The following is a 17,253-nucleotide window of genomic DNA, read 5'->3' as shown; positions in this document are numbered from 1 at the left end:
AGCAGGACTGGAGGGTCAGGGCCCCAGAACATTCAAAACGAGGGGACTGAGAGGGTGGGGGCAGGATGCACTTGCAGGGTGCAAGTGAGCTTGGTTGGTGCCGCCACCCCGCCCCCTGTGTCCTCCCCAGGGTAGGGGGTGCTTACTGCTCCCCTAAACTCCTTGAGGAGAAAACCGCTAAAAGGTGAGTTGTGCCCTCAGTCTCTGACTAGAACGGTTCCAGGGGGAGCTTTTCCGCCCTGTGCAGCGCAGACAGGGCTCTGGACGTCCCCAGGGGATCTGGGATAGGGTTGACCCTGGGGAACACTTCTCTCCCTGGAGCAGGAGGCCGGGAGCACCCACGTTTTCTCTCTGCTTGAGACCTCCTGCACTTTCCATGCCCCTTGGGTTCCCCGCCACAGCCTGGACGAGAGTCTCAGAACAATGCAAGGCGCCTGGGACCTGTCCTCTGTGATACAAGTGTGCATTACTTTTTTTAGAGGGTGGCTTTTTGAAACCGGCCCTTATGCACCCTCCCCCCTCCTCTGGTTTGGGGAGGGGATAAATGAACGTCAGCTGGCCCTTTGTCACCATCACTCCTGGTTTGGAGTGTGCGGGGTGAGACCAGACGGCCTTGGACTGAAAGGACGCTAGTAGGGTCTAAACACGCCCCTTCTGGGGCTGAAGCTGGGTTAGGAAGGTGATCACAAAGTTGGCCCTGGCTGGGTCAGGCTCTGCCTCAAGTCCAGGGGAGCATTTCACCATGCTGCAAATATACGTCAGGCCCTCTGTCTACTTTCAGCTCTCCTAACTTCTTCCTTCAGCTCTACCAACCAGAGGACTGTCCCTCTGGCACTGAGAGCCTGAAGCTTCTTCTGAGGTCCGAGAGTCTGGAGTCCCTCATAGCTGCCAGCCTGGTGTTTGTGAGGGTGCAACATAAATGTCCCCATAAGCTCTTTGACTGTAGTGAAGGGCACTCCTAAGACTTTCTAATAAACTGATTTTCAGAGTTCATCCGAATCCACAATGCACGGCACACAAATTGATTCTAGCCCTGAGAGTTAATTCCTTTCCTTTTCTGAACTATGTGCGTATTCGTATGTACATTTAATTCACGATGGTACTTAAAACAACTAGTAATATTGAAAATGGATCGACGGTGCTACTTGATACTATCACAGAAATCCCAGTGTCTCAAGGGTCACTAATTTTGGCAACTACAGCCCACTGCACTTTACAAACTCATGGACAGTCTGCCTCCTCCCAAGTCGAGACATTTTTATGAAGTTTGATGATGCCACAAAACTGAGATTTAAATAACTTAGCTTCTGAATATATATGGAAGAACAAAATGACAAAAAAAAAAAAGGGAGAAAAAAGAATTTAGAGAGCCAACAGCATCTGAATTGCCAGACACCAGTGGGTGACGAACAACTCATTTCATATAAAAGTGTAGATTAATCATGGCGATGATTGGAGTGTTTTTCAATTCATCAAATACTGGACTGGGCAGTTTGAATGTGTGATCTCTAGGCCATTCAAATAGAATAAATTCAGATCTTTTGAGATTCAAATTCACCCCCTTGTGGGTGGACTCTGATAATTACCCGATCTCACAGCAGACACTGCATAGGAGGCATTTCATATGCAGTCACGAGGCTGGAAAAAAAATGTTTTTCATCTTGTTGGGATGAGATCTGAAAACTTTGAAGATGTGGCTGGGCTGGTGGCCGAAGAGCTTACATAGCAGATGGTTCTTTAAAACTTTATTAAAGTCCTGGGCCTCTGGGCCTCATGTGGATTGTCCCACCAGAGACCCCAGAATGCAAAAGAGGAAAGCCTCGCGCCCCGGTCTTTGCACTGAACGTGGAAACACAGTTCAGCAAGATTCAGGCGGTCCGCCCGCCGCCTGCGCGCTGTTGGGCGGGAGGCGGCGGAGCGATTGCGGCGGAGCCGAGGGGCTGGCGGGGCTGCTGCGGCGGGAGAGGGCGCCGGGCTCGCGGCCGCGCGGCTGAGGTCTCCTCGGGGAGCCGGGCCGCGCGGCGCCCACGGCGGGGCCCTTGCGGACCGAAGGCCGAGGGGGTCCCGGAGCCGGGAGACCCCGGGGAGCAGGCCGGCTCTTTGGAGAGGCCACCCTGGGGCCGCGGAGGGCCGGCCCCGTCTCCCCGGGGGGTCCGAGCGGGTGTCTAAGCGGCCCTGCAGCCCCCGCCCCGCGCGCACCGCCCGCGTCCCTCCCGCGTCCCCCGCGCGCACGGGAACCTCGCGGGCCCGGCCTCCCCGCCTCCGCCGCGGCGCTCAGACAGAGGTCGCCTCGCGCCCGCGGGAAGAGCCGGCCGCCCGCACATCCCCCGCCCCAGGTCAGGGTGGGGCGGGAGGGGTTAGGGCGGGCTGCCCAGCTCGGGCCGGCGCGGGGCCGGGAGCGAGCGCCTCGTCCTCATTGGCTGGCGGCCGCTGTCCGACCGAGGCCGGAACCCGCGGCCCCGCTCCCCGGCATCCCCCCCCAGCCCGGCCCTCCCCGAGCCCCGGCTTCCTTACCTCCCCTGTCCTCCCCGGCTCGCCCCTGCCCTCGGGGCTGGGAGGACCGCTCTCGGGCGCGCGGGAGGAGGACGGGGGGCAGGAGAGGGAGGTCGGAACTTCGCGCAACTCCACACTTGCGACAGCGAGCGGGAGGGACGCGGAGAGCGGGGCAGGGGCGGGGGGAGGCGAGAGGGAGCGGGGGAGCGAGGGACCCCTGGCGATCCTGAGCCACAGGGCGGGCGCGGGGGGCGGGGGGGGAGGCGCCCGAGCCGTCCGGGAGCAGCGGCAGCCGCCGCGGCAGCAGGAGCGGCAGCAGGAGCAGCAGCAGCAGCAGCAGCAGCAGCAGCAGCAGCAGCTCCGCCGCCGCCTCCACCGCCCGCGCCCCGGGCAGCTGCGCCCTCCTCGCCGCCGCCCTCGCCGAGCCAGACAGAGGCTCCGGGACGCCGACCTCGCCGCGGCGCGTCTCCAGCCGTGCGCCCCCCGGCAGCTCGCCGGCGGCTCTGGGGCTGCGGGGCTGGACGCGGCTCGCGGGTCCTGAGCGGCCGCCCCGCGAGCACCCCCGGCGCCCCTCCGTCCCGCGTCCAGGTGCCGGGCCTCCGGACGGACGCCGACCCCCTGCCCCGCCCGCGGCCGCCTGGTCATGCTGCCCAAAGTGGAGACGGAAGCCCTGGGACTGGCGCGGTCGCATGGGGAACAGGGGCAGATGCCGGAGAACATGCAAGGTAAGGAGGCGCCGCGCCCCGCGCCCCCGAGCTGCGCGCTGCGCTCCCGGGCCCCCCACCCCCGGCGGCCGGCGTAAAAGTTTATGGCTCTTGAACAATGCGGGGCGGAGGTTTTCCAAGCCGAACCTAATTGGCCGCTTCTAATTAAGAAAAAAGCGAGGCTCCGAGCTCTATGGCAACCCGGGGTGCGGGGGTAGGGGTGGAGGTGGGGGGGGTAGCTTCGGGCTAAGCAGACTTCAGAATAAGAAGATCCTTCTGAGAAATGGAACGTCTTCCCGGAACCCGGAGCAGGTTCTCGGTCTCTGGGCGCAGGGGGACCGGCTCCCGTGTGCAGGGGAGCGCAGGGGCAGGACGCGGTGGCCCCCAGCGCCTCGGCTCCGCGGCGCCCGAACGCGCGTGGGCACCGCCAAGAGCCCGCGCGGTCGCTGGGACGCGCCGCAATTCGGGCAACTGGGGGACCGCGCGCAGGCCCGGGGGGGGGGTGGCGAGGCGACCCCAGGCGCGCCCTCTGCGCGAGCGTGGCCGAGGTGGTGGAGGGAGGCGCGGCCGCGGCGTGGCCTCGGGCCTCGGCTGCGGCCCGAGAGCGGGGAGGAGGATGCGGTCCTGCCTGTGTTCCCGGCTCCTCGCCGCTGACAGCGGCCGCCCCGAGCCAGCCGTGCTGGCGGAGCCGCGGCTGCAGCCCTGGAGGCCGAGCCCTTCGGAAGTTTCTCGCAGTTGCTCCGGGCCGGGGAGGGAACAATGCTAGGAAAAGTCACCGGCGCTCCTCCATCCTCGCCCCTGCCCGCGCTGCAGGATGTGCGGGCCGGCGGGCCTGGGAGCACGGGGGCTTCCTGCCATCCTCCCCCAACCCCCCGGAGCCGACTTGCAAGGGCCGGGGGCGGGGGGCGGGGGGCCGAGCCCCAGCCGGGGTTGGGTCGTGCGCCCCGCGGCGCGGGTGGGCGGCGCGCCTGCAGCGCTCGGGCCCGGGGCCCGGACGTCGCCCCGCGGGGCTGCGGCTCGGGGCTGGCGGCCGGCGGGGTCCCCGAGGCTCGCTCGAGGGCTGGCTGGCTGCTGGAGCAACCCGGCTGCCCCAAACGGGCACTGTCGCCCGCCCCTGGGGTTCCCGCGACGTGGGGACGCGGGGGACCCGGCGCCAGGGGCTCGGGCTGCGCACTCCGCGTCCGCGGCCGCGGAGGGGGACGGCCGGGGGAGACCGCCCTGGGGCGCCCGCGAGGCCGGCGCGAACTTGGGTCCAAAAGGAAAGTTTCTGCTCCTCTTTCCTGCGCGCGCGCGTTTCCGAGACACTCGGGGAGAGACGCTCAGAGAGACGCCGCATCCAGAAGTGGGGGAGGCCGCAGTGAGGGTCGCGGGGGCGGGGGCGGGGGCAGGGAAATGCCACCGCAGTCGTGTCCTTGCAAAGTCCGGGAGGGGCGTTCTGGACGCGACCTCCCGCCCCCAGGCAGCCAGGTGGCCTTCCGCGGTGCCCGGGCGCGGGACGAGGCAGCGGACGCTCGCTCAGCTCCGGGTTCGAAAACGGAGTGGGGAGGGAGGGCCGGGCGCGCCTGCCTCTCGGCCCCGCGGCCTGCACCCCGAGAGTGTCTGGGGACGCGGCCGTCACCCTGGCTCTGGCCTCCGCCGGGGACGCGCCCTGGTCCGAGCAGGAGGAGGACCCGCCACTGGGTTTCGGGACAGCGGAGCGCGCGCTGCTGGGGCGGGTTTCCCCGCTTGCCTCTCCGCGGCCTTGGCTTTACGAGGCCCCCCGTGTCCCCCAGTTCCTTAATTCAGGGACTCCTTTGCCCTGACGGATTCCGGGTACAGCACCTGGGAAACCGAAAGGTGCCCGGGTCTTGCACAGCGGCGAGTGCCCAGCCAGCCCCCCGGACTCTGTCTTTGTCCCAGAGGGTCCCCCGCCTCCAGGCCCGGTCCTTTTGGGGGTTGGATCCCCGCGGTGGGCACCACATCCTCCTGCACACGTTTGCCTCGCTGTGCCCCGTAGGTGCGAAGTTAGGAGTTTACTTTGTTGGGCGAAGGGGGAATAGAAAAGGACACAGAGTGCAGTTTTTCCCCCCAAGCCTAACACACGCAAGTTTGGGGGAGAGCTGGGGCTGCTCACCGAGTTCTGGAACCCTCAGCTCCTCCAAGCCCCGAGCTGCGCCAGCCCCGGGCGCGACCTCGTAGGGCAGGCTCGGCCGGGAGGACCGCGCCCAGCATCCCCGCACTTGCCTCGTTCGGAGCCCCAAGCGCCTGCTTCCACCGCAACATCTTTCACGGGGGACCCCTCCCCGTGTCCCCAAACTCGGGCTCACTCACGCGGGGTGAAGCCCCAGGCCAGGGCTCCGCGTCTCGGGAAGAGGCGTCTGGACTCGGCCGGTCGGTGCGCGACCTCAGCCTCCCGGTGGTGCCGGTGACCTCGCCTCTCCCGGGGCCCCTTCCGGAGGCCTGCAGAATCCATGAAGTGAAAAAGAACTTTATTATTATTTAAAGAAAAAAAGAAAAAAGGCACAGAAAAAGAAGGCGTCCTGGGCAAAGAGGCCGCATTACGGTGATGGAGTGGCCGGGAACTTCGGGGATGCGGTGGGGGCCACTTCTCTCTTTCCTTTTTGGTAAACAAATCAGAGGAAACTTCTGTCCGGCCGTCGGCTCCCCCTCCCCCCGGCCCCCCTCCGCCCCGCCCCCTGCAAATGCCACTGATTAACTTAAGCTGGGCCGTGCGTGTGTGCCTGTGTGTCGCCGAGCGAGGAGCGAGGGGCGAGAGGCGAGTGCACCCCGGGCTTCGCGGGACGGTGGCGGGGCGCGCGGACCTGCCCCAAGCCGCAGGTGCCTGCCGTCCGCGCTCCCAGACGGGGCCCCCGTGGGTCCCAGGAAGGGAATGGGGCGGGTGTTGGCCTGGGGTCTCCCGGCCACTGTCCTGGCCGCGCGGCTTACCCATCTTTCAGCTGCAAGGGCGCCTTGGCAGGGCTGCGTCCGGCGGAAGGCGGGCGCTGGGTCCCCTCCGCGGGCCGCGCGCGCGTCCGGAGGCCCCACCGCTGCGTAGCAGGGGTCTCGAGGTGTCGCCGGTTTGCACTGCTGATCCGCACCGTGGGAACTCTATCGCAGGGCCTGACTTGAGGGCGACGCAGGACCTGTCTACTTTGCACCAGACCCTCCTGTGCATCCTTCTCTTTTTTTCTCTGTCTTCCGGGCGCCCTCCCTTCTTCTCCTCCTTTATCATTATCCTTTTTTACAGATTTTCAAATGTGGAGAGATGAAAGTATGCAGAACAGCAGCCCTGTCCATGCGGAGCTGAAGGTTTCAATTAATCCAGCAGATTGGAACGTAGGGAGCGGCGGGCTGTGGTTCCAGGGCGGCCGCTGCAGGGAGGCAGGCGCCCGGGGCTTCAGGGCGCGCGGCGAGGCTTTGCAGGTCGCAGCCGAGGGCCTGCTGAGCCAGGGCTGGCAGCCTCGGACCCCCCCGCAGGGCCGGAGCGGGTGTGCCCGTTTCCCTCCTCCGGGCGCGGGGGACACTTTGGGGTCTTGACTTCAGGAGGCTTTAAGGGGAGTTCCAGGTTGTTCCCTTTCTGCCTTTTCGCGTTTCCACCCTGATTTGCTGCCTGGGGCGGTTGTGAAAGAAGGCGTTCCACAGTGGTCAGTTTGAAATTCTTAACAACAGAAGTTGGAATTCTTTTTAAGTTTAAAAAAAAAAAAAAAAAAAAAGAGAGAGAGAAGGAAGTGAAGTGCACGCTGGTGGAGTCCAAAAGATGTTTTATGTTCATTGCATAAAAATAGTTTTTCAGGGTGCCTAGGTGTTTTAAAAATATGTGTTTTTTATTTTATATTGTACCTGGGATGTTTGCCCACCAGTTAATTAACCAAAATGCTTTCTCACTGCAGGATTAAAACCTACCTAGTGAATTAATTAGCTATGTGTATACATTTCTTTTGTTTCAGTGTCTCAGTTTAAAATGGTGAATTACTCTTACGATGAAGATCTTGAAGAGCTCTGTCCGGTGTGTGGAGATAAAGTGTCTGGATACCATTATGGGCTCCTCACCTGTGAAAGCTGCAAGGTTTGCTTACACGTTGCTATGTGACAAATAGAAGGTTCAAAACCAAAATAAACCATTGGATTACTTTTTAGACCTAAATTTAGGCTGTCTTTTTTTGGACTCAATTAAAAATGAGAGAAAGAGTTAGTCTTAGGGAGATGATGTTTTGAAATATGTGTTTGATTTAATTCCAAAGGCAAAAAAAAAAAAAAATGTATGCTGTTTAGAAAACTTTGCCAGTCTCGTGGCTTTAAAATATTTTATGGTAGTAAAGTGATGTATCTGTAGAAAGACTTCTCTTTCTAACAGTCCTAAATATTGATTTTGCTTGACTTATATATATTTAAAGCACCGTTGTTCTTGAGAGGGAACATGACAAAGTATTTCCTAAATATATTTTAACTTCAGGGTATTCTGTGCTGCGAGTCTAAACATTTTTTATCCACAGATAAAAGTCTAAATTCTCAACCGTGTGATTTTTATCCTGATTTATTCCAAAAACAGTTTTTAAGATTTTTTGAAATTATATCATAAAGAATAAGAAACCACATCTCAGTTTATAGTAAGAGTGGCTTTCATAAATAAATTATATGACCTATTTAAATGCAAGAAGTTTTAACATGTAAAATGTACTTATATTGTTCATAATAATCTCAACCATAGATCAAGAATTTATCTTAGATCTTTTTGATATATTCCCAGTCAACTTGATACTTGGTATTTCTCAACATTTTTTAAAGTAGAAAGCTCAATTACAAATACTTAAACCATTGCCAGGAAAAATCCCTTCATTCTCTGTAACAAAGTAAGATCGTTTCACTTTATGGCTAGTAGGATAAACATAAAGAATGTACCATCCTGGTAAAGCTGTTATTGTATTATGAAGCTAACAAAATTTGTTTTTGATAAATTCTTTTGGGTGCAATACAAGAAAAGCACACTGCTAAAATTTAGCTCTCTGCTACACATGCTTTTCTTTGCCATTAGTTTCAACTTTTTTTTTTTTTTTACAGAGTTACAACTTGAATGTATTCCAATGGAATTATGAACACTTTCCCATTTTACTCTTTAAATCTTTTTGCTTTTAACATATCTAGTGCTGACATTTGTAAAAAAAAAAAAAAAAAAAAAAAAAATCTGGGGTGTTTTGCTATTCAGATTTTCCACTGGCATTTTACAATGGTTTGCCACTAAAATTCTATCACACTGCTTACAAACAGTACAGATCTCCATGAGCAACTTTCTGGAATATGAAGTTAATAAGAAAACAGATTTAAAAAGATACTGGTTAATATAGAATGTGTTTTTCTCTGACTGTTGAGATGAAATGGTATGTATCCAAATCTTCCTAAGATTTGTTGTAATTCTAGGAATATAACTCCAGTACTAGAAAAATCTCCACTTTGGCCCAGTGCTGTTTTGGAGGGTTGGTCTTGTTAAAGTGTAAGACAAACCACAGAGCCACGGAAGGGCTCATTGGTTCAATGAAAAGATTTATTGGTGATTTCCTTAAAATGAAACAATGGAAGAGACGGTGTTAGATTTATAATATGTCTCACTATTTTCTCTGTTTTGTAGGGATTTTTTAAGCGAACAGTCCAAAATAATAAAAGGTACACATGTATAGAAAACCAGAACTGCCAAATTGATAAAACACAGAGAAAGCGTTGTCCTTACTGTCGATTTCAAAAATGTCTAAGTGTTGGAATGAAACTAGAAGGTAAGTTTCTTCCAAAGACTACTGCCTGTTAAAATTCTCCAAGGACATAGGATTTAAAATAACATTGTACTTCCAATATGGTAACATTATTTTCCTAGTCTTTTAACACCATGGACAATAATGTAAGATATTTTTTTATGTTTTGTCAGCAGAACAGTCTGAGGATCATTTAAACACTGGTGAAGTCTACTAGGAAAAAAACTTATAAATATTGGAGTTTCCCTTCCCCCACCTTTAAAAAATTTTTAGTTTGGGGAGCAGATGGATTTGACACTAAAAAGGCCTGGTTAGGGATCCCTGGGTGGCTCAGCGGTTGAGCGCCTGCCTTCGGCCCAGGGTGTGATCCTGGAGTCCCAGGATCGAGTCCCACATCGGTCTCCCTGCATGTAGCCTGCTTCTCCGCCTCTCTCTGTCTCTCTGTGTCTTTCATGAATAAATGAATAAAATCTTTAAAAAAATAAAAAGGCCTGGTTAGATAAAAACAAGACTAAAGCTATTCAACTGAGAACAAATTTTTAAAATTTGCAAAACTTAAAAAAAAATACGTGACGTTTTCAAACCAAGGATGTTCTAGTAAAAAATCTAGTAGAAGTCTGATTTTAATCCTTTAAATTCTTCCCGTGTCACAATTGTTACTATTAATTTCATGACTCCTGGGCAAGAATTACAGCCTTTCATTGTGAAATGGAGTCTCTTGTGTGGAGAGTATCATTTTTGATAATGTGGGAAAACACGTTTCTTTTATTTTTTTTTTTAAGATAATGACGAAAGCTGCAAAATGAAGTTGAAAAGTAGGAAACATGAAAAATAATGAGCTATTAAATCAGTAACATTGGTTTTTTTTTTTTTTTTAAATTTTTTTTTTTTTTTTATGGTAGTCACAGAGAGAGAGAGAGAGAGAGAGAGAGGCAGAGACACAGGCAGAGGGAGAAGCAGGCCCCATGCACCGGGAGCCTGATGTGGGATTCGATCCCGGGTCTCCAGGATCGTGCCCTGGGCCAAAGGCAGGCGCCAAACTGCTGCGCCACCCAGGGATCCCAGTAACATTGGTTTGACAGGAATAAGATAGTGGTTCCCCAAAAGCCATGTTAAATTTTATGTTGTGAGAGTAGAACTGGTACTTACAATGTACAGATTGGCAGGGAGTAAAGTTATTATGTGATCACTGTAAATAATCTGTAGTTCATGGACTATTATGGTGTGTTGCTGTTTTTTAGCCTCCAGCCTACTGACTTTCCACAGATCAACTCTAGTGCAAATAAAAAATAATCAAGGATACACATCACTTATTTGCCACATACAAGCGTGCGTTTTATTTGATCATTGAGGCACAGGCTACTTTTGTTTGGAGCCTTCCTGTTATGTGGCTCTCAGACTTGATAGAAATGCTCAAAAGATTTCCGGCAAATCTGCTGAAGTGCTTGTAGATTCTTTCCCAATATAAGTAGCCACTTTGGTTATGATTAGAACTGTTAACTCTGTCTTGCTTTAGGAAGAGATTGAGAACAAGATCAAGAAAGAAATGCTCATTAATTTCTTTATTACCAATCACTTTATTATTTTCCAAACAGCCAAATATTGTGGGAGATGCATACTATAGTAGGAGACTCAAAAGGTAAAATGTCAAAGAATAAATATGGGATGCCTGGATGCCTCAGTGGGTAGAGCATGGGTCTCTTGATCTCACCGAGTTGTGAGTTCAAGCCCCACACTGGGCAGGGAGCCTACTGAAAAAAACAACACACACACAAGTAAATGTTGTGGTTTCAAATGGTGTCTCACTTGATTATTTCTTCTTCTTCTTCTTCTTCTTCTTCTTCTTCTTCTTCTTCTTCTTCTTCTTCTTCTTCTTTTTTTTTTAATGAGGGGAAAGGGTTGCATTTCTTTACCTTAAAAAGTATTAGTAATTGTAAGTCACTTGTGGGGCATAACTATAAACTATACTTCCTTAGCAGTAATATGGAACAGTTGAATATTCAATAAATTATCATCCAGATGAAAAACTTGCACAATATTCTAGATACCTAGCATTCACAATAAATTTTTAATAATAGACTAATCCTAAGATAAAAAGCACAAAAACTTAACCTCCAGCAATTTCAACACATCAGAAGCTGTCAGAAGTCACTGTTTTCTTTCTAATTGCCATTGGCCACTATGGGCTTGGAGACAACTGCTAACTCACTTATTAGACATGGTCCCAGAGTCCACGCAGCGCTGCAATGGTGGGCTTGTCTTGACAGCTTCTGAAATAAATTTGCTTTAATTATGTCCAGTCCTCCTTACCTTAGAAACAATAACTGGTGGTTATCTGATGTGTGCTCATCAAGTCCAGGTGAAAATGATTTTCCAGGAAGAGCATGTATTCAACCCTTTTGCAGCAAATTAGGCAAAACAGCTTTGAGGGAGGAAGATAGTCTAAGGGAGGCTATTCACAGTTGGATCCAGAAATGGGTTGATTTTGTCTTTTTTTCCTCTTAGCTGTTTGGGTTTCTGTAAAGAGAATTCTGGTAATAGAAACTGACACTCTTTCTTAGCAATCTGAAGTTATCTCCTGTGTGTAGGAAAGATTATGAAATTTAAAGGGTTACTATGTTCCTATGCATCCAAAATAATTTTTTTTTTTTTTTGATGACAAACACTTAAAGGAAAGAATTCATTAATAAAGAGGACTTGGCTTTTTGGGGAAGAAGGGGGAAGCTTTGTGGGCTTTTGTAATGCAACCACACACCTAACACCTGTGGTCAATTTTCAGCATTCCTAGATACTTGGAGAATGTTAATAATTTGCATCTTATTTATACCCTTACTCCTTTTATTTTTATTTTTATTTTTTATTTCCCCACAGCGGTAAGGGCTGACCGAATGCGTGGGGGAAGGAATAAATTTGGGCCAATGTACAAGAGAGACAGGGCCCTAAAGCAACAGAAGAAAGCCCTCATCCGAGCCAATGGACTTAAGCTAGAAGCCATGTCTCAGGTGATCCAAGCAATGCCCTCTGAGCTCACCATCTCTTCTGCAATTCAGAACATCCATTCTGCCTCCAAAGGCCTACCTCTGAACCACGCTGCCTTGCCTCCTACAGACTACGACAGAAGTCCCTTTGTAACATCCCCCATTAGCATGACAATGCCACCTCACGGCAGCCTGCAAGGTTACCAAACCTACAGTCACTTTCCTAGCCGGGCCATCAAGTCTGAGTACCCAGACCCCTACACCAGCTCACCAGAGTCCATAATGGGCTATTCCTACATGGATAGTTACCAGACAAGCTCCCCGGCAAGCATCCCCCATCTGATCCTGGAACTTCTGAAGTGTGAGCCAGATGAGCCTCAAGTCCAGGCCAAAATTATGGCCTATTTGCAGCAAGAGCAGGCCAACCGAAGCAAGCATGAAAAGCTGAGCACGTTTGGGCTTATGTGCAAAATGGCTGACCAAACCCTCTTCTCCATCGTCGAGTGGGCCAGGAGTAGTATCTTCTTCCGAGAACTTAAGGTATGTCACCAGCTGTTACCACTTAAAATCCCCTTTCAAGGGAGAGCTAACTCTGTTTCTACTTCATATGTTCTTGGTGTTAAAAATATGTTTTCCTTACTTTTCTCTGTATGACTTGCAGAGTAGAAGAATCTTAAGACCTTGACTTCAGGACTATTGCAGCTTCACTTTATGGGGTTTTTTATTCTACGTACCTCTTAGTTTTTTTGGGGGGGGCGTGGCATTTCATGTAAAGTACAGGAAATTTGTTTTTGTTTCTGAGTAGTGGAATGTCTTCACTTACTTCCTTTAACTCAGGTGGTTTACGGCTAGAAAGTTTAAGTCAGTGTGAACCAGCACCCAGTGAACTTTTTTTAAGAATTGCCAAGTAAAAAGCTGTATTATAATGATGCCGATTTAAAAGAAAAAATGCCGATGTTTAGTTGTGTTTAGACCCTAAAGAATGAAAATGATACCACTGGCTAGCAGTGTCAAATAGGTATTTACTACCTGTTTACCTTGACATTAGGTTGGTAAAGCCTTTGTTTTCAGAGCAGATTCCGATAGGATGTTTACTGTCATTGGATGGGGATTGGGCACATGGTGAGTGCTAGGCTACTTGGCTCGGGTTTTAGTTCTCATAATCTATGTCTGTCGTTGATTTTAATGGATTGGTACATTGTAAACACAGTACATGTTTGTATAAGGATCTCTGTTTAACTACATAATTATTTTATTTCCTGAAACTTAAGACTGAATTAATATGGGAAAGTGATATCGAAGTTCAGAACCTAAGAGTAGCTATCAAAGCATATTTGGTGGTCACCGGTTTCATTCTTGTTTTAAGAGCAAAGGTGAATCCTGGATTTGCTTTCTCAGTATATCTGTTACAAAATCAGTTTCTTCCTTTTACTGTCGTGGAGGCAGACACGGTGGCCAAAGATCTGTGGCTTCTGATCACCTAGGACTTTTGGAGGAGATTTAAAACTTCATTGAGAGAAGGACAATAATACAGAGCAGACTTTTAATGTATAGGGTGGCTGTTGGAAACTGCGTAGGTGGACTGGGGAGCACGAAAGGTGGGTGCAAATGGAGGATAGTGCTTTTCACGGCAATCTTTATTAAGCACCGCGATTTGTACAGGGAAACAAAAATGTTCTCTGAACAGATCCAAATAAGTTGATAGACTACTACCACCATGCTGTTAAGACTGTTAATGTATCCAGCTCTTTACTGTCTTGTCCTTTATCACTCCACTTAAAGATGACTGAGGGTGGAGACAGATACTGGGCTGCAGGGGATGCGCCGCATGCATCGAGTTAGCACAGTCAAGCCAGGTATTTTCTGGGCATATAACCACCCGATGATAATCAAAGCATTTTTCACTAAAAACAAAACAAACAAAACGTCCTGGTGTTCTTTCACTCCCAACTTTGTCCTTCCAGCCGGCTGGTAAGGCATTTGAAATGAAACGGAAAATGGTATAAAAATTTCAGATACAACTGAAAGTTGAAGAAATGTTAAAGTGAGAAAAGCACAACTGACCTTTGCAGGCAGATGGACTCACTTTGACTTATAGCTTTGCCATAACTCAATAACTGTGTCTTCATAGGCAGGATGTTGATCTTTAGGCCTAATTTTCTCATCTGTAAAATGTATTTGTGGTGTTTGTGGTTGCAGGGGGCATGGGGGGGGCATGACAATACTTTCATTGAAGAGGTTTTGCAAGGAATAAATGAGACTATGTGGGCAAAATATACTGGGAGCCTGGCATCTATTTAATACTCAACTAGTGTCATTTTTAAATTATTATTATTGTGATTTTATGACGAGTGTGTAGAGGCCTTACGTAATACTGTGATACTCCACATAAAAGCATCCAGTTGTGCTTTCTTCCTAGTTTGACAATGGGGAAACAATATTATCATATATGTTAATAAGAGTGATATAATTATATAATAAACAGTTATACCTACTACAAATTAAAGAGGTAAAATTTGCCAGAGAGTGAACTGGATCTAAGAGGAATGCAAAGTTGAGTAAGACCCAAAAATATTTCCTCTCAAGGATTTTGTGATAAGGCAGTTTCATAAATATCTATTTAAAAAAGAAAGACAGCTGAAGTTGTATTTCATCAATCCACAGGGAAAGAAATCATGCATATCGTTTACATGTCGAAAAGGAAACCTTTTGAGGGGAATATAGACAGCCACAGGTAGGATTTTTAAGAGTGCTAGGAAAGCCCTCTTCCTCTCCAAATGTCTCTTTTCCTCCCCCTGCAGCTAAATTCTACAAGATTCTTTTATAGGGCTTGAGGTTTCATATTTGGCTAAAATATAAATCCTTTGGGAAGGGAGCGTATTAAAGCATTATCATCATTTACATCGCTGCTTAGTGCCCTCGTCAGCCTGTCATGAAAAGACACTCTGAAAAAAGGAAAGGGAAAGAAAGTACAAACATTGGCGGGGCTGCTTCTAAGGGGTAGGAAGGTGCCCTCCAGGAAAGAAAGAGAAACTCGACCCACGTTCTGGTTTGCCTCGCACTTACTTTGAAAAGCGTGATTCAACCTACGTAGTCTTCGGAGAAGAAAAAGTAGAGCTCGGAAGAACTTAGGGGCAGTGTGAATACAGAACTGGAAGGTGACTGTTCACATGATTCCTTTTACTTTCGTTTATAAACTTACTTTGCCACAAAACAGAGCAAGTTGTTGGAAGGCAACACTGAGACATGGGCATTGCCATGCACTTACTTCTCCAGGGCGGTGGCTTTCAAGTTTGTAAACTGTGACCTGGGGTAAGAACGTATTTTACATTGGAGCTTGGTGTATCGAAACAGACCTCCGTCTCTATCTCTCTCTCACACACACACACACACACACACACACACACACACCCCGAACCGGAGTTTGACTAGACATTATGTGACCTCCTGCATGCCATGCACACTGATACCTTCTACTCTATTCTGCTTTTGTCTCATTTACCTCATGTTTTAAAAAATTTCCGGTCATCACTCCCTGAATTGGTTACATGACCCCCTAATGAGGCATGACCTGCAGTTCAAGCAACATTGCTCCGGAGAAGGGTTTGTGGGCCCTCCGTTGGGCGTGCCTACCTGGCATTGCTGAGAACAAGTCCTGAAAAGGCCTCTTTCCTCTGGCCTGGCCTCCAACACCTCCCTGGAACCTACAGCCCGTCCTTACCCTATCTTCTTACAAAAGTGGCGATTTTTAAATATTTGGGAAGATCGATGCTCCCCTTTAAACCTTGGTCTTTTTCTTGTTAACTTCACAGCAAAATGCCCATCAAGTGATATACTAATGGGACAGATTGCTTATACCTCTGTGACCCCAAGATGAAAAGTCCCATATTTGTTCCTGTAGAAGTAATAGGATAATAAGGACGTTTTGCAAATGACCTCTTGCACACTACAAGTTCCAAGTGGACAAGTTACACTCTCCACCAGGTATAAAAAGAGAGAACACAGGTTTCATCTGATTACTTTTGAAGGGGACAGAAGGCCAGAGTGAGTTTGATGGGTTGTTTGGGTTGTCGACATGCAAAAAAAGTGCAAGAAAGATATTCTGGTTCCTATTCAAAATATTGTAATGAGAAAGAGGAAATTACAGCTGCCAACTTCACAGTTAATGAAATGGCACATAAACAGCTCAAAAGAAAAAAAAAAAGACAGTCCACTCCTAGGAACTGTGCAGTTTAAGAGCTGGAAGATGATTGGGGGGGAGGGATGCAGGACACATCAGTGAGCTGTTTCGTTTTTCTGTACACCCGAAAGGGGCAATTCTAATTCCAATCCAAAATTCTGGCCTGATAAAGATGACACTGATACTATGAAACTAGTAGCTTTCTTTCTTTCTTTTTTTTGAAACTAGTAGCCTCCAAAACACGTGTGCATTGAAAAATATTCCATTCCCAGAAACCAGATTTTCCAGAGTCGGAAGACGTGGTGATCATTTGACCCACCTCCTGCTTTTACATAGTGAAGAAACTGAGGCAGGAATGGAACTGTGACTTGACCCAAGATGATACAGCTACTGCTAAGTGTCGGAATGGGGACTGGCCGATTCAGGCTCAGGAAAGCAGTACTTTGTCCACTCCCCCTCTCTACCCCCAAGACACACACACAAACAGGCAGTATAACCTTTGACTCTGAAAACACAGGCCTTTGCCAGGGAAGCTAAAGCAAATCTCTAGGTTATCAGAAAGTCCATCACTACCATCCAATTACTAAATCACTAATAATCAGTGAGACAGATTTTCTCAGAGCCCAGACGACCCCCTGGGAGTGAACTTTAGAAAGCTACAATAATTCTTTCGGCCTGCTGGGGCATCATTCAGGAGAGTGGACCTACCAGCTAGCACTTCTGAGCCTTGAAAGCGTGTCCGGAGCGTTCCTTACTACCTCGGCCTCTGCACAGAGTCTACACTCGCGACTCTGGTTCAGCAGCAGCGCATGGGCTGTGCTCCGCCCTTAAGGTGGCTAAATACGATTAGATCCTGGGTTCTGCTTGCTGCCGGCGGATGCGGCCTGGGCTACTTTTTAGGTCTATTTGTGAAAGGACAGCGAGACAGGGAACGGTGGGGGGTGTGCGGGGGCGGTCAGGCGGTGGACGAGCCCCTCATTACGGAGGTATTAGAAGTGTCTCCTTTTTTTTTTTTTTTTAAAGATTTTATTTATTTTTTTCATGACAGAGAGAGAGAGAGAGAGACCCAGGCAGAGGGTTAGAAGTGTCTTCTGAGGCCGTATCCTAAGTCCCATGCACCTTCCCATCCTTAAACCAAATCTGTCTTCTAATGGCCCATACTCCTGACTTTTTTTTCC

At 49.6% G+C, this 17,253-nt stretch overlaps 1 protein-coding gene across 5 annotated transcripts in view; it reads left to right on the top strand.

Annotated features, from left to right (window-relative positions):
• Positions 1–17,253, top strand: part of NR5A2 (nuclear receptor subfamily 5 group A member 2) — a 138,012-nt gene that overhangs the window by 8,617 nt on the left and 112,142 nt on the right. For 2 of the 5 annotated variants that reach the window (XR_004817455.2, XM_025458634.3), the window contains exons 1-4: positions 3,062–3,218; positions 7,124–7,242; positions 8,800–8,941; positions 11,789–12,435. Coding sequence is in view for 4 of the 5 variants with exons in the window: in XM_025458634.3 (XP_025314419.1) it covers positions 3,137–3,218; positions 7,124–7,242; positions 8,800–8,941; positions 11,789–12,435 (990 nt within the window). In the remaining variant the exon portion in view is untranslated. Of the gene's footprint in view, positions 1–3,061; positions 3,219–3,443; positions 3,510–5,910; positions 6,015–7,123; positions 7,243–8,799; positions 8,942–11,788; positions 12,436–17,253 lie in introns of those variants that run through there. The other 3 variants (XM_035719246.2, XM_025458633.3, XM_025458635.3) reach the window with 3 other exon arrangements.

The sequence above is a fragment of the Canis lupus genome, chromosome 7 (assembly GCF_003254725.2).
Source record: "Canis lupus dingo isolate Sandy chromosome 7, ASM325472v2, whole genome shotgun sequence".
Classification (NCBI taxonomy): domain Eukaryota; kingdom Metazoa; phylum Chordata; class Mammalia; order Carnivora; family Canidae; genus Canis; species Canis lupus.
Note: the sequence above shows the minus strand (reverse complement) of the source record. Positions and strands in the feature narration are given on the sequence as shown.